General features: G+C 49.9%; 1 protein-coding gene across 3 annotated transcripts in view; it reads right to left on the bottom strand.

Annotated features, from left to right (window-relative positions):
* Positions 1-5,239: 5,239 nt before the first annotated feature.
* LOC125627731 (LIM homeobox transcription factor 1-alpha-like) overlaps positions 5,240-27,672 on the bottom strand; it is a 64,088-nt gene continuing 41,655 nt past the window's right edge. For all 3 annotated transcript variants that reach the window (XM_048832167.2, XM_048832168.2, XM_048832169.2), the window contains 6 exons: positions 15,689-15,921; positions 14,896-15,053; positions 13,797-13,874; positions 13,228-13,360; positions 10,452-10,610; positions 5,240-7,918 (listed from right to left, as the gene is read on the bottom strand). In XM_048832167.2, coding sequence (XP_048688124.1) covers positions 7,764-7,918; positions 10,452-10,610; positions 13,228-13,360; positions 13,797-13,874; positions 14,896-15,053; positions 15,689-15,921 — 916 coding nt within the window. In that variant the 3' untranslated portion in view covers positions 5,240-7,763. The remainder of the gene's footprint in view (positions 7,919-10,451; positions 10,611-13,227; positions 13,361-13,796; positions 13,875-14,895; positions 15,054-15,688; positions 15,922-27,672) is intronic.

The raw sequence follows: 27,672 nt of genomic DNA, 5'->3' as shown, positions 1-27,672 counted from the left end.
TAAATCCCACTGTAATTCTGTAGCATGCTTAAATTTGAGGCAGCCACCTTTCACATGGGCTCAGCAAGGACCAAGAGGTTTATCTGTAACCTGGTTCCCAACTATTTCATTCTCCCTGGCCAGGACACATTATTCCTTGTCCGCCTTTCAGCCGAGGCAGGTGGCCAGGTTCCTGCCTTTGAGCATGTGGTGTTCGGTGAACGTAATTCGCTATCTTCCAATAGCCCAGCTTGGCAGAGATTCCCCTCTCCAGGGAGGTGGTGGCAGATTGAAGGTTGTCTGTTCCAGCTGGCTGATAATGCTGTTGTGCTGCTTGCTGTAACCCCGTTAGCTGCTGTCCTCTACCCCAGAGGTGGCTGCATTTCCATCGTGATGTGATTTGTGTGTGTGGGATCACTTATAACTAAGGGTATTTTAGAAATAAACTAGTCAGGGAGCATTTTTCTGCTTTCATCCCTTTAAAGCACTGTGAGCCGCTCAAAGGGGATCCAATTTGCTTAGTAACAAAGTGGTAGGAAAGTTGGGAGGGGAAGTGATGGCCACTCAGCTTTGGAGTGAATTTAGAGAGAGACTGCAACTGCCTGTAGAGATGGAAAAATCTATTTTTAGCTGATCCCTTGGGATTATTTATAGCAGCTAGGGTCCCTTTAGTCATAAAAATCTGTAGTGGGAAGAGCTTTATTAAGGCCACTATTATGCAGGAACGAAGGTGCTTTACATGTTGTTGAAATTGTATTGAAATGTCAGGCTGTCAGCAGAAAAGCCATTTTTCATTATGCTTAGGGTGCACTGGGCCCCCTTTTAAGCCCAGCTACGTCTCCTGCTGCTCAGCAGCCTGAGCCACTCCATTATTACTTATTCCGAGTCTATTGCTTTAACCAGCACGCTGCTAGGCATCTGTCCATGTCAGCTTGCAGCTGATCAGCTGAACCCTGACAACTGGTCACAAAGTCAACCAGTGACTGAGGAACAGGGAGGATAAAATGCAGGGGTTGCTGCCCCTTGCGCCCTGTGTGTTCAGGCTCTGACAATCAAGGTGCACCATGTCTTCTGAGGACATCGTTACAAGGCGGTGGTAGGCTTTGTTCTGAATGCAGAATATACGTCATGCACCTTTGGGTAGACTAGGATCATAAAGCCCTGTGTTGCAGGACTGAGGAAAGAACCTGCCCTCATGGGGCAGAATTACATAGGTGGCCAGCTTTTAAAAGCATTGCCTTCCCCTAAGTTATCAAGAATTACTGGAGGCAGATACCTGAACTAAATGAACCAGTGGCCTCCCCACATTTGGCAAATCCTCTGTGGAAAGGCAGGGGCAAATGGTCGTATAAATGAAGATCATTACCCGCAGTCGATCTCCTTTCAAGTTGCACATGCACAGGAACCAGCTGGAGGGAGCGTGTGGCATTTTCTCACTCCTTTGCCCTGAAGGATTTTTTAGCTCTGTATAGGATTGCACAGCTGATTGGTTGTAGTCTTCGTCATCTGGCTCTGCAGCCGTGGGGTCTCAAATCTTTTCATAGAGTGAAATATAGTTTTATAGAGGGTTTGTTTTTTTTCCATGGCCACCTCCTCTTCCCTTTGCAAACATGTGGGCCATCTCCTCTGGCCTGGGATGGAATAAGATCAAGGTGCCAGCTACAGCAGTTGCTGGGATGGGGATGTAACATTAGCGAAGTACCAGTGGGCATCTGGTTTGCTTTAACGCAGTGTAGCCGCTGGAAATAAAAAGGAGCCAGCACCATGGGACCAGCAAGTGCTCTGAAACATAAGATATTGGCTCCTGCAAGAGTCAGGGTTCTGGGTTACACAAGCGAGTGGTCTGATCTGGCAATGCAAATTCTATACTCTTACATCCAACTGCTGTTTTGGGGCAGTTCAGGTTGTTTAGCAATGCTTGGTACCCTTCCACAATGGTGAAAACTGAAACTACAGAGAACCCGAAAAGACATATAACGAAACACAAACGTTAGAAATCCAGGAAATGCCCATCCTCATTTCCTGTGTCTTAGGACATGGAGAATCTATTGCATCAGGATGCTTAGAGCCAAAGACTGGCTGGACGCTAGTACAAACTGCATCCCAAGTCAAGAGAGAATAGACCCATACAAACAACTGCAGGAAGCTGTTAGAAGTTAGAGATGCACCAGCATTGGGCTGAGCCATGGAAAAGTCCGCGGGCAGTCAATCAAACACATACATTCTGCTCCACTGCCATAGGCTGCAGAGAGGTTCAGCGAAATTAATCCCAAAGGGCCCAAATCAATAAGTGAGTAAGTCTGTGTTTTCCATGGTGGGAGCCTCACAAAAATGGATTTAGAGCCATCTTCTAGTGGATTGGCAATCTTCTTGTTCTCATAAACTTAAAACAGACCAGAAATAAATACTCAAACCCTGCAGAATCCACAGATTGGAGCCTAAAAAACTCCAAGTTCTAAGTTACTTCAGAACCTCTAGAACATTTCTGGCTGTCACAGACATTTGACACATTCTCACTCTGGGGGTTAATTCTATTGGGGTGTTCTCCCTTTAATTCACACACGACCCCTGTCTGCCCCTGCAATAACAGGCTTTTTTGGAGGCCGCACCACTGAGGGCAGAAATGGAAGCTTTATTTCAAATCACTTCATCTTCCAGCATGGACATTCCTTTCCTCTGCCCAATAACGATCTCTCAACTACCTTTCTGCATTTTGGTTTTCTCCCCTTTCACTTGTTCTGGATTCTTGTTTCTAGCCAAGAGGCCGTGTTGGCTGATAAGTGTAACAGGGGCCTGGGCGTCAGGACTCCTGGGTTCTCTTTCCAGCTCAACCAATGATTTGCTGTGTGACCTTGGGACTAGTCACTTCACCTTTCTTTGCCTCTTTTTCCTCATCTCTGAAACACATAACACCTGTTTTGCCAGGGAGTAATGAGGGTTAGCTAATTAATGCACATAAAGGTCTTTGAGGTCCACAAAAGAGAGAAAGCCAAAGATCATTTAGTTCAGTTAATTCTTTGCTGTTTTTTCTCGGTTTCCTTTTGATTTAGAACCCTCTGAATATGAAATTAAGTGTGCTGGGAGTCTTGCAGCCTGGTACTTTAACTTCTGTTGAAGTCAAGTTTCCTTTCAAGTGGAACTTTAAAACCAACAAGGTGAATTACACATGAGCCTAGAATGAGGAACTAACAAAAACATCCCTTTAATTTTTCATCCAGAAAATGCTCTAATTTTACACTCTGTTTCTCTTATTTAAAAGAGCCATAAATCAGCATGTTCCTTTGGTGTCGGCAGTCACGGTGGGAGATTTAGTACTGCTGGCAGGTCCAGGGCTGACCTGGGCAGTGGCAGAGGGTAGAGAGCTGTGCAGAACCACATTCCATTCACACACACTGTTGCTTTACTTGGCTCTCATCCAGCTGACATCAAGTCGCTGCTAAGCATGAAAGAGGCTGCATGGACAGGGGAGCACCCTTGTCTTCTGGTCAACCATCCTCTTTAAAGTGTTTAGCTAGACATACAGAAAAGAAACACATCTGAGCACAAGACTGGGAGTTGGGAACTCCTAGGTCTTAATCCCAGCAAAGACATTGGTATGCTGGAGCCCTGGGAAAGGCTAAACAGCCTCCTTCCCTGAAAAAAAAAACCACATATTTGTCTTCTGACATCTAGAAGTGAAGGGCCATCAGACTGAATGGTGGTTTCCAGCCTGCATCCCTTACAGAAAAGGGAGGCAGTGCAGGGTAATGGCTACTGCACATGGTGTTAGTATTCTCTGGGTTCTAGTCGTAGCTCTGCAGTGGACTGTGCTGGGGCCTGAGGAATGTGTCTTAACCTCTCTGTGGCCCTGTCTCCCCACACGTACAATGGGGTAACACTTCCCTACTTCCCATGATTGTTCTGAGCCTTAATTCTTTAACATCTGTCAAAGGCTTTGAGAAGCAAAGTGTTACTGCTTCATAGAGAAACAGCATGGCATCAGGCACCTATCAGTGACAGTCCATGCCACAAAAGAAACCAACGTCAACTTACTGGTACTCAGCAATGCCACACGTGTGGAGCCATGCTAGCCCCCCGTGTCACAAATACCAGAGCAGACGAACAGGAAGGAACAGCCTAGGAAGATGACAGCAAACAAACCAAGAAAGCAGAGGCCTGGGGCATATCAAGAAGAGAACCCAGCAGTTCTGATCCAGTCAGAAGCTTTTGGACAACCCAGAGCCACGCAGTCCGGCGACACAGCACTAAAACTCAGCTAGCACCTGATTGTCCATTAGGTGGGAGTCACGCACCAGGAAAAGCCACCGTTTACCAATCCGGGTGATTCAGGGCCAGCTCAGAGGGCACAAAGTGATCAATGACATTGGTCAGCAGAGGGGGCGAGAGTTCACACTCAGGATATCCTGGGATCTTCTCACACGCACAGTTACGCCTCCTGCCCCTTCACATTTACAACAGCTGCTGCCCACTGGCACTGATGTCAGCCGGCCCTTTGTCTCAGCTCCAAGCCCCTTGTCATTCCTTGGTGGCAAGAGCTGAGGGTTGCTGCTGCAAAATGCATTGGGACGAACTGCAGCCCTTGGGAGCCGCAGAAACTACCTGGCAACGCTGATGATACTAAGAGCATCTCTGTCCTTCAGAATGATGCTGAGATCAGAGAAGCAACAGGACTTTGCTTGGCAAATATGCTAGTTTTTCAAACTATAAGGACTTCAGCTGTTGGTTTGGTGCCTACGGGCTGACTAGCCACTTCTTGATTCAACACAAGTTCAGACTATGCCAGAGTGAAGTTCTGCTAGTTCTCCTAATTGGGGTCAGTCTAACTGGCTGTGATCTCCTCCTTCAGTTCTTGCAAGTGAATTTCAACATTGGTTCTGAAGCTCAGGTCACTGTCATCTTAGACTCCCCAGCACTAGTGGTCCAGCACCTAGGATAGTTCTTCACATCATTTACCAGTGTCGTATTTGTTCATATGGGGAATTCAGTTTCTCTTGCAGCTAACTGTAACTGACTCTTGGTGTTGTATTTGCTGGTTCTTTATCAAAGTAAGAACAGCTGTTAGCACTAGTTCCTCACTTCTTGCGCCAGGGTGTCTGACCCCAGGGAAAGATGGGGTTCTGATTAAATGTCCCTCTGAAGAACTCAGGCCAAATCCCCATGGGATTGCACAGCAAGTAGCTAGATGGACAGACTTAGATCTAATCTAAGCAGAGTGAAGGTACAGACAGTTTGTCTGTCTTTGCTTAGGCAAACTTTAGACTTCAGCTTTAAGTTCGTTTTTATTTCCAAATGTACATGCAAAAACACTGGCACATTACAGCACTGGATCACAATGGGAGCAAAGGTAGGATTTCAGGGGTGAAGCTGCCTCCAGCGCTTGGAGGAAACATATCAATTTGCACATGGTTCACTGAAACATTCTCTTCAAACTTAATCTAAACTGAGACCATTTCTAGTGCAAAAGCTACTGAAAGAAAGAAACAGCGCTGGGAGTTTTCAGTCTCATTTCTTATGGGCGGAGAGACACACAACAGAGGTGGGAATGGACCGAGTGCAGCAACTCAGGCTGGAAGGAGCAGGGAAAAACTGCTTCCACAGAACTTGCCTGTGGGGATGGAGGTAACTCACAAATTGCCAGTTCCCCCAGGAGAGGACACTCCCCTTAAATGAAACATCAAAATGTCTGTAAACTATTTACACAACTGCCTGAAAGGCAAAAATCATCCAATACTGATGACCGTGGGAGGATCCAGATAAAAAGTATCATTTTGTAAACAAAGAGGCAAGGGGACTGCCCGTGGATGAATGGCACATTTACACAACTGTATTAATGGGGGAAGCAATGATGGTATGAGCTTTACGAAGGTTCTGGTTCAGTTATGCACCAGTTTTTTGTGCCTGGTCTCCATGAGCTCCCTTGACTAGATGGGGAATTCCTGATAGACGGCAACACATATTGGGAATGGGTCTCTTGTGCTCCCAAAGCTCATGATTATTAATGTTCACAAATTGCTCCCACAGAAATACAGCAATGATAACTATTAGCCTTTTCTTCCTCTCCATTTGAGAAGGGTTTGCATAACTTGGAAACCAGATTGATGAAGCGGGGGAGCTTAGAACCAAATCGACACTATGTACAGAAACATCAGTGAGCCAGGTTCTCTGATAGCTGCAACACAAACCTAACTGCTGGATTTGCAACTCTAGGGATCAGGGTTTAAATGTCCTGCTCATGCCAAGTTATTATTTTCCATTGGGGATGTCCTCTCCTCAGTGAGTGTTTGAATAACTGAGTGAAGGCAAATTCTGGAGGCTCTTACTCCTTCCACCAGCCTGCGCAAAACGGGGCTCACAGGGAACCATTTGCCATTTCTGGGGGTGCCAGCTGTCCATACAGTATCCGAAACATAAAATACTGGGTGAGTGAGTAAAGAATTTTCTTCTTAAATATCTGATTTAAACTTCCACTCACTCTCTCCTGCTGTCTGTTACATCTTTTATAAACCTTCCATGCCAAAACCCAAACCCTGCCTGCTAATCTCTAACCCTAAACTGCCCCACACTGAGAGCTTGTAAGAGCTTCATGCTTAGAGAAGTGTTGGTCCTCCCCATCCAAAGAAACAGTGCTGTCTCTCAGCGGAATCTGGGCGTCCTACCTGCTGCTTTCAAAGCCACGGACAAACTCAGTCTGTTGGAGGGGAAGTGACTTGGCATAGAGCACATTCCAAGATAACGCAATTGAACCCTTTCTTCGCCTCATGTATTTGAGGGAAGCAAAACACTGGGAAGATCCCAGTGAACTGGGTAAATAGTTAGGGGGAGAAATCCCACTCAAGATGGAAACATGTAGGGAGGGGTTTCTAGTAAGAACATTTTTAAATAATATCTGTTCACACCACTAGTTTTAAAAGAAACAAACAGCAGCCAGTGAAGACAGCATCTGCAGTGTTACAGCTGTGAGAATGAGATCTTCACTCCACTTTAAATGGATGGAGTGAGCCTCCTTTTAAAGGGAGGGGTGCAGAGGCAGTTGGGAGAGGCTGATACGCCATTCTAGATGTGTTACTCTCTTCAGGGACATGTGCCTTGGCTTCCTCGCATCATAACAGAGACCAAATAATCTTTTGTTCCTGGAGGTGAATCCTGTCCCCAAGCAAAGCCGTTTCCCTCAGGGACCAACCTGTCTTGCATTTCTCCATGGTGTCAGCCATTAAAAAGCCTAAATCACCCCCCTTTCAGGCAGCCTCCAAAATGGCAGTGGTATCAAGTAGAGGCATCCTCAGTCACTGGCCTTCCCCAAGGAAAATGAATGTTTTCCCATGACGCAGGCCCAGGAGGGGGCAGGCTGGTGAAATCCCTCGCAGCGGGGCACAATGGCACCACAAATGGATCAGCTGCACCAAGGTTTAAATAAATGCAGCCAACAGAGGAGATGCTGCTTCCAAGCCTGACTCTGGGCAACTTGGCCAGTCTCGTTTGAAGAATGTAATGCTCTAAAGCATAAACACTGGACAAACTGCTACAGTTACAGCTAAACAACATCATGTCACCCATCTACTTGTGGCTAGAGAAAAGGAGGGGAGAGGCAACGCAGTTGAGTTCTCTGGGCTGTGGAAGGTCCTCATGAATTAGTGCTTATGTGCTTGGCAAACCCAGCCGCCTCTTCCATTGTGCGGGGTTCAAAGAGTTTCTCTGAAGGGTTGTTTCTCCTCCCCACTCCTCCTTCTGAATTCAGAACAATGTCTGTCCAAGACACTCACAAACGGACCAGGACTTTCCCATGGTCAGGAGGTGAAGTAGGAGTTCTGCATAGAGTAGAGTCGGTCAATGGGGTTACCCACTCGGGCTTGGAGGAGGTTGGCTTCGGCTGTTGACAGCAGGCAGTCTCCCAAGTGGCTGATGCTGTCGCTGTCCATGTCATGGAAAACACCTTCCGAGTCTAGAGGAGGAAGCAAAGGAAAGTGAGAGAAAGACAATGGTGAAGTAAGCCGGTACGGTCAGGTACGCCGTACCTTTAAGACATTTATTGCCGGTACACCCTACCAGAAAGACACATTTTCAAGAATTAATTGTAGAGCCCTTCGCAGATACAAGTATCTATCTGTGGATGTGGATATCCACGAATAGAAATCGGTATCTGCTGAACTGCAGGGCTCTCCCAGGAATTGCAGCGGCGAAAGGAGCAGAACATGGGGCCGCTGCTCTCAGGAGCCAGTGTGGCTGTACTGTCCCCAGCCCTGTCCTCCGGCAGGGCTGTACAGACCCCAGACAGGAGACACAGTTGTGTGGAAGGGCGGGGGGTGGGGCTGGGAGCGGTACGGCTGGGCCGGAGGAGCTGCCGGTGCGGGGCGCTGGCTCCTGGGAGCGGCATCCCCATGTTCTGCTCCTTTCGCCACTGCAGTTCCCGGGAGCACAAGGCCCAGCCTCCCCCCAGCCTCTCACCCCTGGGCAGGGCCTTACGCACTCTTAAATCCTGCTTAAATCTTCAAATTAGGACGTAAGTGGCACTTGAATGGTGTCTAAGTCTTGTGATGTGCCCTGCCCAGCAGGGAGGGGTTGGTGGGCAGCGAGCTAGGACTTGTGCTGGCCCTGACACACCCTATGTCCCTATGTCCGAGAGGTGGCCAAAATTACTGACCCTTCGAACCACATATGACAGTTTTCAGAAGTTCAAGAGCCAGGGCATTGGGGTGGCCAACTTTCTAATCGTACAAAACCGAACATCCTTGGCCCACTCCTGCCCCGCCCCTTCCCTGAGGCCACACCCCTGCCCTAACCTGCCCCTTCTGAGGCCCTGCCCCTGACCACCCCTTCTCCGAGGCCCCGCCCCTGCTCTGACCCGCCCCTTCTCTGAGGCCCCGCCCTGACCACCCCTTCTCCGAGGTCATACCCTTGCCCTGACCCGCCCCTTCGCTGAGGCCTCCCCCCCGGCTCACTCCATCCCCTCCTCCCTTTGTCGCTCGCTCTCCCCCACCCTTACTCACTTGCTCATTTTTACTGGGCTGGGGCGGGGGTTGGGCTGCTGGAGGGGGTGAGGGCCCCGGCTGGGGTTGCGGGCTCCAGGGTGGGGCCAGAAATGAGGGGTTCAGGGTGCAGGAGGGGGCTCTGGGCTGCAGGGGGTGTGGGCTCTGGGAGGGAGTTTGGGTGTGGGACCGGGCTCCGGGCTGGGGGTTGGGAGCCGAGAGAGGGTGCGGGGTGCAGGTGACTCCCAGGAAGAAGCCAGCGTGTCCCTCGGCTCCTAGGCATAGGGGCGGCCAGGCAGCTCTGAGCTGCCTCCGTGTGCAGGTGCCGCCCCCTGCAGGTCCTATTGGAGGCAGTTCCCGGCCAATTGGAGCTGTGGAACACGGTGCAGCGGGGGACATGCTGTCTGCTTCCGGGAGCTGCACGGAGACAGGCAGGGAGCCTGCCAGCCCCACCAACCGGACTTTTAACGGCCCAGTCAGTGATGCTGACCAGAGCCACCAGGGTCCCTTTTCAACCAGATGTTCTGGTCAAAAATCTGACACCTGGCAATCCTACGGGGCACATCTGCCGGGGCTCAGGGCTTCAACCCTGACTGGGCTTGAGGCTTCAGCTCTGCGGGGATGGAGGGGTCTTGGGGTTTTAGCCCTGCAGGGAAGGGGGTCTTGGAACTTCAGCTCCATGGGAGACACCTGACTGGGCTTGGGGTTTCAAGCCCCACTCCTGCTGAAGCCCCGAGCTCTGGCACGTGTGCCTGCAGGGCTGAAGCCGCAGCAGATGCCTCCTGTGCGGCTGAAGCCCTGAGACGCCCGCTCCCTGCTGAGCAGAAGCCAGAGGTGATGCATGAGCAGGACACATGGGATCACTTGCCCCCCACCCCGATTTTTTCCAGGGTTTGTGAACCTTTAAATTGTGCCCCCCACCACTCTCAGCAGGCACCAGTCGTCTCTGGCAGAAGGCCCTAACCCCACCACCCCGCCGCAGGGCAGAAGCCCTGAGCTCCCCCCGTCTGGTAGGTGAAGAATGTGGGGGGGGGGGTCCTCCAGGAGCTACACTTTAACTGTAAAAGAGCTGCATGTGGCTCACGAGCCACAATCTGGCCACCCCTGCTATATCCTCTACCTGGCCTTCCCATCCCCCTCCCTTCTCCACCCAGAAAATGAATCCAGTCTGTGAGCCCTAGACCTGAAAGCTGGGGCTTTGTGAGGTACTGCAGGGTGACCTGTCCCATCTTGCTGGGCTATTTCTCCTTATCCCGGGAGACCCCCCGCCACCCTTCATGGGCACCTTCTCAGGGTAGCTTTGAACCAGAGGCATGAGACACAAATTACCCCTTAAATACTCTGCCATCTGTACAGCTGCCACGTCCTGCCTGGCGTCTCTTTCTGCGCTGGTTGTGGTGGGCATGGGTCAGACAGTAATAACAGTGGGACTGGGTCCTACCACTCCACACTGCGGTTTGAGCTCAGCTCTGGCGTTGAGTCACATCATCCTCCTCACCACCCGCTTACCATAGGGATGCAGATGGTCTCCTGGCAGCTGGGGCGGCGTGAGCCCTTGTCTGTACAAGTCTGTGCTGTAGCTGTTCTGATCCAGCGACAGCAGCTGCTGCTGGGGAATCCTGGGATAGGGGACCATGAGCCCATCTAGTCCATGAACACTTGCTCCATCTAATGTGGAATCAATGGAACAGGTGGAAGCAGTGGGTACAGAATGTGATAATATGTTCTGATGTATTATAATCATAGAATCATAGAATATCAGGGTGGGAAGGGACCTCAGGAGGTCATCTAGTCTAACCCCCTGCTCAAAGCAGGACCAATCCCAACTAAATCATCCCAGCCAGGGCTTTGTCAAGCCTGACCTTAAAAACTTCTAAGGAAGGAGATTCCACCACCTCCCTAGGTAACGCATTCCCGAGGTAACGTTTCACCACCCTCCTAGTGAAAAAGTTTTTCCTAATATCCAACCTAAACCTCCCCCACTGCAACTTGAGACCATTACTCCTCGTTCTGTCATCTGCTACCACTGAGAACTGTCTAGATCCATCCTCTTTGGAACCCCCTTTCAGATAGTTGAAAGCAGCTACCAAATCCCCCCTCATTCTTCTCTTCTGCAGACTAAGCAATCCCAGTTCCCTCAGCCTCTCCTCATAAGTCATGTGTTCCAGTCCCCTAATCATTTTTGTTGCCCTCCGCTGGACGCTTTCCAATGTTTCCACATCCTTCTTGTAGTGTGGGGCCCAAAATTGGACACAGTACTCCAGATGAGGCCTCACCAATGTCGAATAGAGGGGAACAATCACGTCCCTCTATCTGCTGGCAATGCCCCTACTTATACAGCCCAAAATGCCATTGGCCACCTTGGCAACAAGGGCACACTGTTGACTCATATCCAGCTTCTCGTCCACTGTAACCCCTAGTTCCTTTTCTGCAGAACTGCTGCCGAGCCATTCGGTCCCTAGTCTGTAGCGGTGCATGGGATTCTTCCGTCCTAAGTGCAGGACTCTGCACTTGTCCTTGTTGAACCTCATCAGATTTCTTTTGGCCCAATCCTCTAATTTGTCTAGGGCCCTCTGTAGCCTATCCCTACCCTCCAGCGTATCTACCTCTCCTCCCAGTTTAGTGTAATCTGCAAACTTTCTGAGGGTGCAATCCACACCATCCTCCAGATCATTTATGAAGATATTGAACAAAACCGGCCCCAGGACCGACCCTTGGGGCACTCCACTTGATACCAGCTGCCAACTAGACATGGAGCCATTGATCACTACCCATTGAGCCCGACAATCTAGCCAACTTTCTATCCACCTTATAGTCCATTCATCCAGCCCATACTTCTTTAACTTACTGGCAAGAATACTGTGGGAGACCGTGTCAAAAGCTTTGCTAAAGTCAAGGAACAACATGTTCACTGCTTTCCCCTCATCCACAGAGCCAGTTATCTCATCATAGAAGGCAATTAGATTAGTCAGGCCTGACTTGCCCTTGGTGAATCCATGCTGACTGTTCCTGATCACTTTCCTCTCCTCTAAGTGCTTCAGAATTGATTCCTTGAGGACTTGCTCCATGATTTTTCCAGGGACTGAGGTGAGTAATACAGTAGTGCCCACTGACCTCCACCAGGATCAGGCTCCACTGTAATGGGCCCTGCAAATTACATGGGGCTCTGCACAAATATGCAGTAAAAGACTGTTACTTTGGGCCAGATTCTGTATTTGGTTACTTTGGCATAAATTGGGAGTGACTCCACTGAAATCCATGGATTTATTCTGGATTTACACCTGTGGAACCGAAGCCAAAGATTTTCAGAAGTGACTAATGATTTCTGGGTGTCCAACTTGAGACACGTGAAAGAGACCCAGAAAGTGCTGAGTACCTGCCCTCTGGAAATTGGGCCCTTTTCATCCAAAATCACAGGCCATTGCTGGAAATCTTGTCCTGCCATTAGAGTATGGCTCTAAACTGCTTGTGACAAGATTTTTATGACAGGTCCATATTGTCAAGTGATTGAGTGTATCTTTGTTGGATTCTTTTCACCATCATTAGGGTGCTGTGCAGAGAAGGGGCTGTTAGTATGGGAGCATGGGACCCTTAATCCCGGAGTAAAAGGTAAAATGGCCATAAATTAAAAATGGGTTTTGTTATGTAAAAGCTAAACTGAAGAGACTCCCAATTCACCTGTTGGTAAAATAACTGAGCCCCTGTTGCGTAGTCAGACACAACGGACATCAGATGTACTGAAGCATGCAAAGATCACAATTAATTTTCACTCTCCTACAGCCCCTTCCTTACATCTGAGGACTAAAAGAGATTTACAAAACATCGTGACACCCCCTGAACTCATTTCAGAGTGTACCCATGTTAGTCCGTATCAGCAAAAAGAATGAGGAGTCCTTCTGGTAGCTAAGGTGCCACAAGTACGCCTCGCTCTTTTTCCTAGGAAGTAGGTTTCTCATAATTGTACAGATTATGAGGCAGAGAGGGGAAGTGACTTGCCCCAGGTCTCAAAGGGATTTTAGTAGAGCAGGGACTGAAACTTGGAATTCCAAGTCCCAGACCTGTGCTTTACACATTATGCCATTTTTTCCTCCGACAGTCTGCCAGGAGGAGCTAATCTAGACTTTCCCTTTTACTTCCTTTCCCCTCAGCTATGCCAGTGCACCTCAGTCCTGCCTTGCAGCACCCCCGCTCCACGCCCACACAGCTCTGCCGACCCCACTCAGTCCCAGATTGCTTCCTCCCTGCTATTGCAGGGAGCTGATCCCAAGGCTCTGCCAAGCCTCACCTTCACTGTCATCATTGCTCTGTCTGCTGCTGCGGCCGGTCCCACGGCCGCTCCCTAAACGCGGGTTGCCCAGCTGCTCCTGCTCCTGCTGTTGCTGCTGCTGCTGCTGCTGTCTGCGAGCGATCTTCTTCATCTGCCAGCAGAAGCAAGCAAGGCCCTAAGTTTGTATTACGGGTCTGGCTGGGGAAGTGCACTGCAGTTAGCTCCCTGCTGGGCAGCTGCCTTCTCCCTCTCCAGTGAAGGAGCAGTGCAGATATTACACAGACACTTGTCCTGAAGCAGAGAGAGCCTCATTAGGGTTTCATGTTGCCCCAACAGGCCCTGGGAAGCACAGAATATCAGAGTGAAGAGCACACCAGCCATGGCCTCAATCCACCCCTATGTGCCACTGTCTGGGAGCAGGGTCTTTTCACCAGCTCCGCACAGGTTGGGGAGGCCCTCTGTGTAGGGGGAGATTCTCAGAGAGCTATTTCTGCCCTGTTACACTGCCAGAATGGTGCAAAGGGCCTCAGTGCAATTGAGAATCAGGGCCACAGAGCTTGGTTCCGACGAGAAAAGCAGTCACTCACCTTGGCTCTTTGATTCTGGAACCAGACCTGCACCACCCGGACCGTCAGGCCTGTCTCAGCTGCGAGGGTCTCTCTCACCTACCCGCAGAAGGGAGAGGAGTCGGAAAAGGTGGGTTAGAGCTTTGTTATATTGGGAAATGATCAACTCAGCTGATGTTTAGAACAGTGTCCCTAACCTTGTGCACCTGATGGTCCCCTGCCCTTTCCAGATCTTTCCTAGAAACTCACACCTGCTGCAAATCTAGTCTGCTGCCAACAATGAGTCATGTTGACTTGTACATGAAGTGCCTACTCCTAACTTCTGAGTTTTTGTCTGTCCTAGGATTGTAAGTTCCACAGAGAAGTTGTCCGTTCTCAAGAGTTTAGAAAATGATGGGCACAGAAAAGTATCTAAAAGGAGGAATCTCTCACTCCCTGCAGGGAACTGTGCCCCCAAAGGGCAGGGTCCCCTAACTCCTGTTTACCACTTCACTCCTGTCATTACTCTGAATTTACACTGTGAACCCACCAAGGTAGGCAACTTGTCTTTCTATTCATCTGCACAGTACTATAAACACCTGACACTACCTAGAGGAGAAAGAGAACAAGAGAAGCTGCTGCCTGTGAAACGGCTCAGAGTGGTCCTAATTCCCCTCATGCCATCCTTCACACGAGTGGACAGTGGGCGTGAAACGCTCTCAGACCAGAAGGCACCTACTCTGCACTGGCATAAATGACAGCACAAGATGCAGGGTAGTGGAACTTCTGGCCCAGTGTGTGCATCTCCTCTCTAACCATCTGCACTGAAATGAAAACAAGCTGGCTGCCAAGCTGCGCTGAGGCTTAAAGTTGCCGTGCACAGAAAGGGAGTCAGCAGATAGCCACGGTATATGCGCCACACTGCTGCTGGGCCAGACGCATGTCAGAAGGGAACCTGGTCTCTCTCTTCCGGAGTCCCCTGTGATGTGTTCTGGAAGTACTTGCTTTGCAGCCCAGCTGGGAGTGTAGAGGCAGGACTCTGGGCTCTGAGGCCATAGGACTACAGGGGGGGGTTGCGAGCATAAAAGCCGGGCTGGGGACTCTGGCCCAGGCAGTGAGGAAGCTCCCTCCTGCACTCTACCTTTCTGCAGGGTTTGGAGGAAACCTCAAAGGAGGCCTTGAAAGCCCGTCGCTGCTGGGTGGTGAGAATGGTGCGTGGGCGCTTGGAGCGCTTGTGGTCCTTGCCTTCCTCGCCTCCTCTGCCGTGGGAGTGGCTGCCATCCTCATCCTCGCTTTTCACTGGAAGGGGAACCGTTAGCTGTTACTGCCATGGGAAGGCCTGGGCCTCTCTGGCTCAACTGCTGTAGCAGCGAAGCCAGGAAATTTCCTCCCCTTTCAGGGTTTTGGTCCCTTACGTCCTCAGCAAGGGCCATGACCTTAAGGGCTCCTGTCCCGAGATACAGTGCATAGGACCAGCAAGGCCCATCTAGCCCAATATTATTCCCTATTGGCTAGCCCAGATCAGACCAATGGACCTTTCTATCCCAGTATCCACCCACCCCTGACCCTTCAGATCAGACCACTAGTGTCCCCGCCATTCACTCCCTCCCTGCCACTCTGGATCAGACCAAGGGGCCATCGGTCTAGCCCAAGGTCCCGGCTCGTGGCTCAGACAGTGGTCAGTGGACAGATGCTTCAGAGGACACAGACTGGACCCCTCCATGGGCATCCCACATCTCCCAATCTTACAGCCCTGTCCCCTGGGGACCAAGCAGTATCCCTGCAACACCCTACATTAGCAGTGCCATGAACCCCAGCGCTGAGGGGGTTGGTCCTCTGACCCCCGCAGTCCCAGCCCTGGGGGGGGGGTCCACTCGCTCCATCCCCTCCTTCTCTGTTGGCCCCGAGGAGGTAGGTCCCCTGTGACCCCTCACCAGACTCCGTGGGTGCAGGGCTGATGGCACTCAGCATCTCCTTCTCCTTCTCATAGTCGCCGCGGCACAGCAGCTGCCCCTCCTTGAGCACAAACTCGTCCCCACGTTGCAGGCGCCGCTCGCACTCGCAACAGAAGAAGCAATGGACGTGGTAGACGTTCTCCAGCACCCTCATGATGAATTCAGATGGGGCAATCGCCTTCAGGCAGCTGCTGCACTTGGTCTGGAAGAGCCTGTGTGGCCAGGGAGGGAACAAAGCAGTCAGCCAGGGCCTAGGGGTTAGGGCTACGGGGGCAGCGGCGCTAGGAAGGACTCAGGGGGTATTGGAGCTATGGGAAGTATTGGGTTGATAGGGCTAACACCTAGATTCTGGAGTGGTTTAAGGGGGTTCCGGTTATGACTGGGGCTTCAGTGGTCAGAGCAGTGGCTCAGGGTGAGGGTTGTTCTCTGCTAGACACTATAGATACGGACGGGCACTGTGATGCCATGGTATAAATGCCTGCATTGATAACTGGAGCAGGTAGAGCAGATGTATGAGGGGTCAGGAGTCCCCCCAGTCAGGGGGCTCCGCAGCAGCTGGGAAAGGCTCCAGTTCTCCCTTGCGGCGGGGAGGACAGAAAACAGCAGCATCGGGTGCTCTGGGGGCTGACACAGGCCCCAGACCACTGAGGCAGGGTTGGGCTGGGCCTGCCAGGCGCTCCCAAGCAAGTCCAGTGGTTCTGAACAGGATGACAGAGAGCAAGTGAGTTTGGGTTACCAGCTCAGTGACCTGGTGAGGGGGAGGAGAGGGGGTGTGGGAAAGGGCCCAGGGAAGCACCACAAAGTGGAATATGGAAACCAGGGGCCAGGTCATTAGCCGGTATAAAAGGCCATTGGTGGAGTCAAAGGAGCTGTGCTCGCTGACCTTCGCTAAGGATTCGGCCCTACAGGTATCAAAAATAACCCCTAGATGGGTAGTGGTTTCGCTGGGCTAGGTCCACTGCTCCTGGCTCATGCTGCCCCTGACTTCCCCAGCTAGCTCTGCAAGGAACACGCCTGCCCGGCCTTTCAACTCCCTGTGGAGTCAGCGCCCACGCTGCCCTCCTGGGTGTGGCTGAGCTGTCCCAAGTGCCTCTTCTGCCCTTGAATGAACTTTGCTGGAGGCTCATTCAGGGCCGATACCTCTCACTCTATTCAGGCCAGTGGAGTCAGTGAATGCAGCCTGAGGACAGAGAAGCCCCCAGGGACCATGGTACCCGGCTCAGTCTGTTAGTGTGGTCTCAGCAGGTAAGGCTTCCTTCGAGACCCCTAAACTCATTTTAATAACGTAGTCCCTGGGGACTGTACGGATCCGGCACGGGGAACCCCGGAGGAGGCTGTTTGTCGCCCTTGCGGCATCCTGAGAGAGAAATAAACAATCGCTGAGTGCCCGGTGTTCAGAGCAGATGGTTCTGATGAAGTAATTTGGGATCTAAACAAATGTGAGCACGGTGGCTGCCGGCTGACAGCTTCCATTTAGCCACTTGACAAGAGAAAGTAATAAAATGGGGATTAATTAGGCTGTTGTTTAAACACACAGGATCTTCCCCACCAGCAGGGAACTCATAAACTGGGATTGAGAACAAGACTGGGTTAATCCTCCTGGCAAACTCTGCGGAGCGGGATGGAGAGGATTACAGGGGAGAGCTCATCCCTTCCAAATACCACCATGGAGCTGTGCTGCGCAATGGCCTTCGCCTGCAGCGGCTGGGACATTCCAACTGGAGCCGCGCGGGATTTCTTGCTGTCTCTCTTTCTCTGTCTGTCTGTGTTCCTCTCCATCTCTCTCCACATCCCCACCCCCACCCCCGTCTTTTTGTGAGTCACGTTTTACTTTAAAAATTGAGTTTGAAATGGAAGTTCAGTATAAAGAAAAACACTGAGTGACGTGTTTAAAAACCAAACCCACACCGACACACTGCCCCAGAGGAGCAGGTGGGATGCATGCTCCAGGCACAGTCCCAGAGGTGGGCTGCCTACAAATCTGTTCCTCTCTGACACCAGCATCCGGTGTGGCAAGCAGAGGTGAAAAGACAAAGTAAACACTTCTGTGTTAACTGTGATCTGTGATCAGTTACAAGCATGTGGCTTATTACCGAGTAACAAGTTATTTATGTTCCTAGACTTTAAGCCTAGAAGGTCCTTACTGTTCATGTAGTCTGACGTCCTGCATAGCTCGGGCCAGACAATTTCACCCAGGGCTTCCTGCAATAGTCTGTGGTTAGGCTAGAGCATCTCTCTTAGAAAGAGACCCAATCTCCATTTATAGACTCCAAGTGATAGAGAATCCACCACATCCCTTTGGAGACTGTTCCAATGGCTAATTACCAGCTAATTACTTATGCCCAGCCACTGGATCTAGGTATGCCTTTGTTTGCTGAAGAGTGCTCTAATACTGGTTGTGGTAACTGTAAAAATGCAAAGCACAAGTCACTGAACGTGCCCAGCCTCTCTTCTGGAATTAGATCTCGACCCAAACCACCCTAACTATTAAATGCAGCGGCTCTCCACTGTCTCCTTGGTTTGCAGAATTTCCCTCCTAGGGATGGGAGTAATTTTTGTATGTACCACACTTGAGACTAAATCTCCATGACATGAAGGTTCTTGGGTCTTTAGAGAGACTGGTCCCATGGATCATGTTTAGTCTCAGCTAGTTCTTCCCAGGAGCAGCAGGTCCAGCCACACTCCTGTAACATACCCCAACCCTACCATTCTTGTGCATCCAGACATGCAGGCTTTTAGAAGGTGAGGGATAGGTCCAGCATGTGGCTAGCGCTACAGCCATAACAGTTGAAATACTAGGAATTCAGGAATTATTAGGAATACAAGCCACTCTGCAGGATAGCTCTCCATCCTGACTCCCATTAGTCCGAAGCGGGGATCATGCCCTGAAAGACGGTTTGGTTCTTGTACAAAATCCTTAAATCCTTACCATGACAGCTATGGACATTTCCATTATGCAGATAAATATCTAAGCTATTTTTAGTCCTTTTTCCTTCCATGCCTTTGACCTCAACTGTATGCCGTGGCAATGAGTTTTGCAGGCTAATTGTTCAGTATTGCTTGGGAGGGGCAGGGAAAGGGAAACTTCCTGACATAAAACTTGCTTTCACCTTGATCCTGCACAGGACAGGGTATGGTAGAGATAAGCACAAGGTCAGGTGAATGTCTTGAGTGTGCAAATGCACATGTGTTTGTGTGCATGCAGTGGTTTTAAATGTGAAAGCTGTGAGAGGTACTAGGTGGAGCAAAGCTACCTGGAAACAGATATCAGAGCTGGGAGAAGAGGCCTGCCAATTCCCAGCTTCCCAATAGGTGCCAAGCTGACTCGCCCCTTTATCCTATTGCTATTAGAACGAGGCAGTTAGTGAGTCTTGTCTAAAGACCCCTTCAGGTGCTGGCCATCTCACCTGGATTTCATAGGATGGGCTTTCCAGCTGTGATCAATTGAGGGATGCACAGCTGCAGTAACATAACTCAATTTCACATAGGAACTATGTGCCCCACACCCTCCCTCTCCCAAGCTAAGCCCTGAAAACAAATCTGCTCTGCTTTGTACTAATTGAAGAAAACATTCAGCAAGCAGCTCATAAACACGGTGTCAGCTCGCATTACACAAAATTAAAATTCTCAGCCCCTCCAACACTAGGAATTCCTAAAGAGGCCGGTTTTAATATCGCCTGAATCCATTTAAGTCAAGGTAATATTGTTTGGGTTGTCATAGGAACAGAATACATCTCCGTTGCAGCCAGTATTCTAAGAGGAGGGAATGGTTGCATGGTGTCTGAATGCAGCTGCCCCGGGAAGCCACATGGGAGGATGTTGTAGATATTAACTGGGTTTCCAGGTTCATTACTTGAAGTGAATTTAGCATCAGCAAAGGTGCTGGATTGACAGCCCTGGGTGTGTCCACAGAGAGGGGACAGCCCAGGCAGCTGCAGGGAGAGCTTCCCATCCACTATGAACATCTCTCACCTTCTTTGGAAGAACGCACCCAGTGCGACGAGCGAGTTCAGACCCTGTGGTCCAGTCAGCCAATGAGGACGCAGTGTGATGCTAACTGTGGTACTGCCCACTTGTTCAACAGCCAAATTGTTTCACATGCCCCAGGGCACAAGCCGGCATTCAGATCATATCAACTTTCACCCACTACTGATCTGGGACCACATTTGGATTAGTTACCTACAGGCAAAAGGCTCAATGTCCCATTTCCAGCCCTCTAAGCCATCCTGTCCCCCACGTTTTCTGGCACTCACAAACTACAGGGACAGGTGCATTACCCATTGAGGCCATACTACAATCAAACTTCCAGAAAGAAGGCGATGTGTTAGATGGGTCCTACCCACCCTTGACAGATACCTGAAAGGTCGGTCTTTTTCTAACACTTTGGCAATGCTCATGCAGCTAGTCATGCCAAAAAGTCTCACTGAAGAAGTATAGCTGTGACACCGGGTAGGTAGCTGGTGTGCAGAGACCACTGCCCACCATGCCAACCAATATTGTCTCATTGTTTCTTTGTGCTCCCTGCCTGTATCCACCTGTTGTTTCTTATCTTATATTGTAAGTTCCTTGGGGCAGGAAGCGTCTTTTGTTCTCTGTTTGTACAGCACCTAGGCACAATGGGGTCCTGGTCTGTGACTTGGGTTCCTAAGTGCTACAACAATACAAATAATAAATAACAATAAAGAATTGAACTGACAATTGGCATGAGGTTGTGTGTTTGTGTGAAACCCCCATGACAGGATCAAGTAGTTACATAAGCCTCACACTTCGCTGCACTTGTTGAAACGTATAAAGGAATTCAATGCTGGATTGTGTTTGCACGTCGCTGAGCAGACAAAAGCGTTGCTCCTGCTGCATTTGGTCACTAGCAGGGAACAGAAGGTTTTCAAGTAAAACGTTTCCACTGCAGCTTAGGTCTCAGCTGGAATCAGAGGCCAACAGTTTGAGAAGAAACATGTGGTGTCTTCAAATTTGGACCCAAACCTCAACTTTCCTCTCTAAACTCCATAATGACTCCTCTCCATTGAGTGATGGGCCTGTGTGGGGAGAGCGAGGGACAGGGACAGAGGCAGTCACTGCTCACTGTTTGGGTAGTTTGAGCAGGTGTATTCATTCACCAGCTGCCATAGTTCAGAGTGAGCTGTACCTTTGATCCCTCAGTCAGAGGATGTCTACACAGCAATTGTAGGTGCGACTGCAGCATGTTTAGATGTACTTGGCCTAGCGTTGATCTAGCTAGTTCAGCTACGTCTATACGTGCTACAATCACATCTCCTGATTGCAGTATAGACATACCCTTCAGTTTCTTCATAGGCACCCTTTCCAGTGACAGTCTGGTGCCTGCATGTCTCTCAGTGATTCACCCCACTTTTACACTGGGTCTCCAGGGCACAGCACCCTTGCTTACCAACCATGTTTCCTTGGCAGGTCCAACTGAGTTTGGCCCCTTCTATACACTCCCCTTTGGGAGCTGTGACCAGGAAGAAAATGCAATGACACCCACAACAAAGCATTATTTATTTTATCCATGGGAATATAGCAACCAGAGAGAAAAGGATTAGAACTATAAAAGGGCTACACACTGAGGTGGGCTCGATTTAGCTCTGATACGCTATCTCTTCTGGGGACCGTGTTACCGTCTGCATCACTGCAGACCCTGCCTCTGTGCATCAGGGTTGCTGTCTTAACAGTTTCCAAGTTCTTTATTTAAGGTTTTCTGCTTGAAGAGCCCTGTCCCTTTCCCACTTAGAGACAAAACAAAAGACCTTGACCCTTGTCTTGTCCATTAAGCACCAGCAACTAGGCTATCTACAGCCATTGATCTCAGTTCCTACAGTGTGCAAAAGCCACCTGGGACTGAATGAACTCTGCAACCATGTAGTAGACAGCATGGTAGTAATCAAGTAGAGGCACATAACATTTGTAAAGTTAATACAGATGTCTGTCACCTTCTTCATACCTGCTCAGCCTGCATCAAATTAATTAATTCTACAAATGGTGGAATTTGTGTTTCCTGCTGGAAAAGGAACCATGTTAAAAGGGCATGGAGGAGAGATTGCTCCATGGAACAAGTGTCTGTGGATGGTGGGCAGGGAAGCTGGCTCATACTTGGGAAAATCTGCTCTGAAGAGCTACATGGAAAAGCCTCTGGGGCAGCCAGGGACAGGGCCCAGTGCTGCTGACAGAACAGGAGGTTAGTAAATTGCCTCTTAGAAGGTACACCTGTACCAAGCATTTTCTCATAGGCAGCAGCTGTACCATCCAGACAAGGACAAAGACACATCAGGCTCATGCTGGAATGCTGCTGTCCGACAGCTCAACCCTCCACTTTGCGGGCTGGACAGACATCAGCGGCTGAGTGGGCTGTCACTGCACAGTTGAGAGCTATCACAGAGAGAGCAGCCCCCTATCACAGAGAAAATGCAGCACTGGGTCCTGCCGCAGGACCATAGGAATTGCCAGATGGGATCAGACCCATGGCCCATCTAGCCCAAAGTCCTGTCTCCGGTAACGCCCAGCACCAGTTGCTTCAGAGGAAGGCCCTTCAGGAGCTATGATGTGGGTAATCTGCTCCCCATTAAGGTCTCATCCTGACCACTAATCTTTAGAGATTGGCCTAAGCTTTCATGCCTGAGGTTTTGTATACCTACAAAAATACCTGTTAGCATTAATTATTGTAACTCTGGATATTCTTGTTATCTTTAGAAATGGCCACTGCTCAGTTCTTGGCCTCAACTACATCTTGTGGCAATGAGTTCCGCAGCCTAATCACATACTGTACGACAAATGATTTCCTTTCATCAGTTGTGGATTGACCATCCATGGCTCATGCTTCAGTTACCAAAGTGTGCAGTGCATATGATCACTGGGTGGAACTTTAGAGACCCCTTCGGAGGGGCATCATCTTCCCCACATGCAGTTATCTTTCTGCCTTTGTTCCCAAAGTAAAATCCTCCATGGAGCTATACTGTGTGTCATTTACAAGATTTTAGAACCCTGAGATCCGGCATCCCCTGCCTGCTGCTGTCACTCACCCTCACACTGGGTGCAATACACTCTTTTCAGAGGGCCTATGCACTGGATTTAAGTGGCACTTAACTGGTGCACCAAGATGAATTTTGCTCACCATAAGGTATAGATCTGGTTGCATTCCGCGTTCCCATTTTCCTTCAAACAATCAACATCCGCTTCTGCAGCGCAGAGTTGCCCCATCCCCACCCTTTAGAATTTGCTTTTGAATGAAAGGCAAACTGTTCAGTCACTGAAACAGCTGTGAAAGACTTGGAGTTTAACTAATTTTCCCTAGGAAGTTTAGCAAAAATTTCTAACCATGCCATGGTAGGGGAGAGAGGTGACTGTTGCAAAAAAGCATGGAAGTTGGATGCTAGAGAGAGGCACCCCCCTTCCCAGCTGCAAAATTCAGAGACAGATTTCACACACCCTAGAGTTCAGGAGTGCTTTTGTTTGGGTATTTGGTCCAAGTTCCCTCTATTCATCTCTTTTGAACTGCACAAGCTCCAGAAAAGTCTGATATCTTGTTTCTATTTCCTTCTACAGCAGCTCATTGATACGGTTTGCCTCTTCAACAGAATATTTGGGAAGGGTTTACAGAGACCAACTGTTTTCAGCTATTTAATAGACTCCATCATCTATCGGATTCAAGTGCTAGTAAAATACCGCAACTCCCTAAACAGCCCATTAATCCCTACAGAGCCAGACCTGTCGCTCTTGGAGGCACCGTTCTCCTTGCAGACTGCTTTGGAGAAGGAATCACAGTCAGAGCGAGGGCTCTGCCCCTCCAAGGGACTCCAGATGGGGCTGAGTTGAGCAGCAAGTTATTGAGCAGTTCTCTGACCTGTTGTGTGGCAGCACGGAGGGCCCTGACCCAGGCCTGGGAAGGGTAATTTGGAGCGTATAAGATTGTACCAGTGGGATTAAAAGGTGTTAATGAAGCAAGGGCTAAGGCGGCCTTGAAAGCCATGAGGCCTGTGCTCCATGAAGCCAGCTTATTTAGTTAGGGTTTAGTCAAAATGAAGCAGTCCTGGCTTAAGCAAGGTCTGTTTACTTAACACTGAGCTGCAAAATCCATCGTAGCTGTCTGAAATATTGAAGTGGAACTTGTAAAGCCCCTTTCCAGATTTCATGCCGGGCTAGGAGCAGGGGGGGTGAGACACACAGGGTGGAATGAGGAGGCGCTGGAAATACAATACGCTCTTTCATTTCAAGGAGTTTATTTCACTCCACAATAGCAGAGACTTCCTTCAATAATATGGGGCAGGTGGGGAGGGGTTAAGGGGCAAAATTCCCCTCTGCTTCATTTCCATGTCACGTTAGCAACGCCGAGGCCAGAGTGAAGGAGCAGTTTTGGGGAGACTCTCACTTCCTCACGGATCTTCCCCCCAGGGCATTTGTTAGCCTCTCGGGAAGGGACACGCAGGGGTTCTCCTCTAGAAAGGGGCCCTTGGGTCCTGTTCACACCCAAGCCACAGTTAATTAAGCCAGTTCTCTCGCTGGTAGAATTTAAGCACAGCAGGCCCCATACAGCCCCTCCTCCTGCCAGGATCTGTGCAGCAAACATTCCCCGCTTCAGGGGAAACCCTTGGCAGCACAATCTCAGGAGCAGAGCGTGCTCCCAAAGGTGCAAACGCTCTGTCCTCTGTGCACAGTCACCAGAAGGATGGGAGATCTCTACTCTTTGGTGATGGAAAACTTTCTGCTTAAACAGCCAGTCCCTGGAGGCCCAAACCATCTGTCCTTCCCTCTGAAACGGATCATTCCTTGGGGGGCAAGTGAAGCCCAAAGCAGTGGACATCAACGAGTTCCCAGAACTGAGTTTGGCCTACTTCAGGGAGGGACCTGTGGGGAAACCACATGGGCTGGATGGGGAGGGAACGGGCTCTCCTGATGGAGCTGCTCAGGGGCTAGATTGCAGCAACGGCTGGACATGCTGCAGACGCTCACATTCCAGTCGGGATCCTGCATGGGGGCTGGGGCAAGGGTGGGTAAATGTGATGGGCAGGATGGGGCAGCGCAAGGGACCCTGAGGCTGATGAACGCCTGCCAGGTTAGCCCTATCCCTGAGCATCATGAGGGTGCAAAGACTGGTGGGACTGAGGCCTGTGTGAGCAAGAGAATGCAGAGGTATCGCCCAGAGTACTAAGTGGTGACTGTACGTGATACGGATCACATACGGGACTGATGTAGCACCATAAACCCACACCGCACTTGGTGACCATTGCCCTGTGCCCCATCTCTAGCACCTCCCATCCAGGGCTCTCCAAGCACTTCGTAAGCAGCTGCGTTATTACAGAGAATCCTTTACAGCTTCACTCAGAAAAGAACATCACGCAATATGCTTCCTGGACAGGTGCCCCCGCCTGGGCTCCTGCCAGCATGTCATGCTTGTCCTCTGCTCTCTGTATTGGCTTCCCACAGAAAATCGTATCAAGTTCAAAGGCCTGGGCACTTATCTTCCTGGTACCCAATGGCCTGGGCCCAGGGTAACTAAAAGGCCCTAAAGCTCTGGGATGAAGACTATGGCTACAACTCTTCTCCTCAGGAGCCATGGAACTTTCCACCAAAGCTCGTCTATGCAGGAGACAGAGCCTTGGTCAGAGAACAAACTAGCCCAGGCACTAAGGGCTGTCACAAACCTCCCCACCTTCAGCTCCCAGGGCCAGACACACTTCTTCAGTCTTGCTTTCTCTAACAGAAACACAGAGCACCATGTACACTAAAAAACAAACAACAAAATCCTCAAAAACAAATCCCTACCAAAACAACACAGACAATTCTCCGCTTGGGAAGAGGACGACAAAAAGAACGAATCTCACATGACAGGTGTTAATTACATTGCTTAATGCACAATTAAAAGGTGCCCAAGTTATTAAGATGATGAGGGTGGTAAAAGAACCTGTATAGACTAGAATAGAGTAGGAGCCCCTTAAAACTATTCCCACAGGGAACTTACAGTGACACAGAACTCATTCCGTTCGTGGGAAAAACTAACTGCTGGCTGATGATTCTTTTTACCCAATGTAAAAAATGTTCATCATTGAAATGAATGAGACACCAAATATGTGGGAACTTTGGGCCTGGAACAGGGAATACTGGAAAGGTTTGTGAAGATCTCTAAATTGATCGCTAGCAACATTTACTTTGATTGCCATTTGGTTATTAAAGCACCAAATTCTGAACCTCGCAAGAGCAGGTCTGACTGGCTGGGCCCTGCACTACCCTTGATATCAGTTCTGAAGAGAATAGTTGTTATACCCCGATAGTTAGTGTCTGGGCTTGAGTCTGTTAATGCTAGGGATGAAAATTGGTCCTTAAATAAAAAAATGAACAACAAACAAAACACCCGACTAGTTCCCAAAGCCGTGGAGATTCATAAATATTAAAGTGACAAGAGTGAAGCGCGACTGAAAGATTTAATACAGTGCTTCTGCTCTGTGCCTCAAGGGGTTAAGCCCCCTACTGCGAGGATATTACTGCCAGTTCTGTGGCACTGAGCCATCACCATATAATCTGATGAACTCTTTTATTAAATTTCACAGTCCTGTCTTCTTTATTAAAATCTCCCAGAATTCATAGGGCGCCTGTCATATTGCTGCAGAATGCTAACAAAAAAATTTGTTTTTCTCTGGGTCCTGCCAGTGAGAGGCTGCATTTCAGTGAGTGTCTCTGTCAGGTGCAGGGGAGGGAGGGACGCTGCCAGCCAAGGAGCAGCGGGCAAAATGGGAAAGATGCCCTTCCCTGTGGAAAAGCATCAACACCTCCGCTTCTCTCCCCACCCCAGAGCCAGTCATTCTGGACACAGACCAGGGGTGGAGAAAAGGGGCTCAAGGAGATGAACCTTTCCAACCCCACTGGTGGCCTTGAGAGGTTTCACTGGAATTATATAAGTAGAAAGAGGCCCACAATGGTCACATGAGGGCTGAACCAAGTGGCTGCAGGGGATGTGCAGATGTCATTGTGATGCAGATGGTAACAATGCCCTCACAGCATGCTCACGGCCTCTTGTCTTCACTGTCATCTTTGGCTCTTCAGCCACAGGCACAGAAGCATTGCCAGGAGGGATCAGACAAGGGTCCCATCTAGCCCAGCCTCCCATCTCCAAGAGTGGCCAGCACCTGTTGCTCCAAAGAACACCCCACAGAAGGCAGCAGTGGGATAACCAGGCCTCAGGGGAAGTTCCCTCCTGACCCTCATTAATTTGGGGTTGGGGTTCTTGCTCTGAAGCAGGTGGGTTTATAGCCCTTCCCAAACTTTCATCTTGGTTGGAGAAGAGCAGTCCATTGCCTCTTGCAAACCAGCATCTCAGACAGCAAGGGGTGCTGGGCTCTGCCAAAGGGAACTACTGGAATTTCTTACGTATTTATTTTTAACTAGAACGAATTACCAGTGGCTACAATACAGCCCCTTTCATACAAAGTCTCCACACAGGCAGGACAGAGGCCAACTATCTGTCCACTCCTGCCAGTTTTCCTGGTCTCCCCTGTGCTGCTGGATGCAACACCACCTGATATAAGGAGACATATTTGTAGGTGCAGAGTTTAAACCATCAATATATTGTACGAAAAGCTATTCTGGAAAACCAACGTATCCCCCTTCACCCTCCCTGGTGGTCAGGAGACAGTGTTCTTGCTGCAGCTGGGTGGGTTCCATTCCCAGTCAGGGAGAAATCATTCTGATCTATACCGCAAGCTCCTCAGGGCAGGGACTCTCGCCCCAGTCAGCACGGAGCTAGCTTCACTGTTGACGCAGAAGAAAGAGAGAGGCCCGGGCCCTGCATCGCACGCAGTTATCTGCACCTTGCGGCCAAGCGGGTTCCAAACACGGCCACCAGCAGCACTTTGCTTCGGGGTGCATGACTACATGGCAACAGAAGGTCAGGTCCCCATCGAGTGCTCTGAGCACAGGTGTAGGAACAAAGCAGGAACTCTTATGTTCTGACACCAAGC

This window comes from Caretta caretta, chromosome 20 (genome assembly GCF_965140235.1).
Source record: "Caretta caretta isolate rCarCar2 chromosome 20, rCarCar1.hap1, whole genome shotgun sequence".
NCBI lineage: Eukaryota > Metazoa > Chordata > Testudines > Cheloniidae > Caretta > Caretta caretta.
The sequence above is the reverse complement of the archived record's forward strand: the minus strand, read 5'-3'. Positions and strand labels throughout refer to the sequence as shown.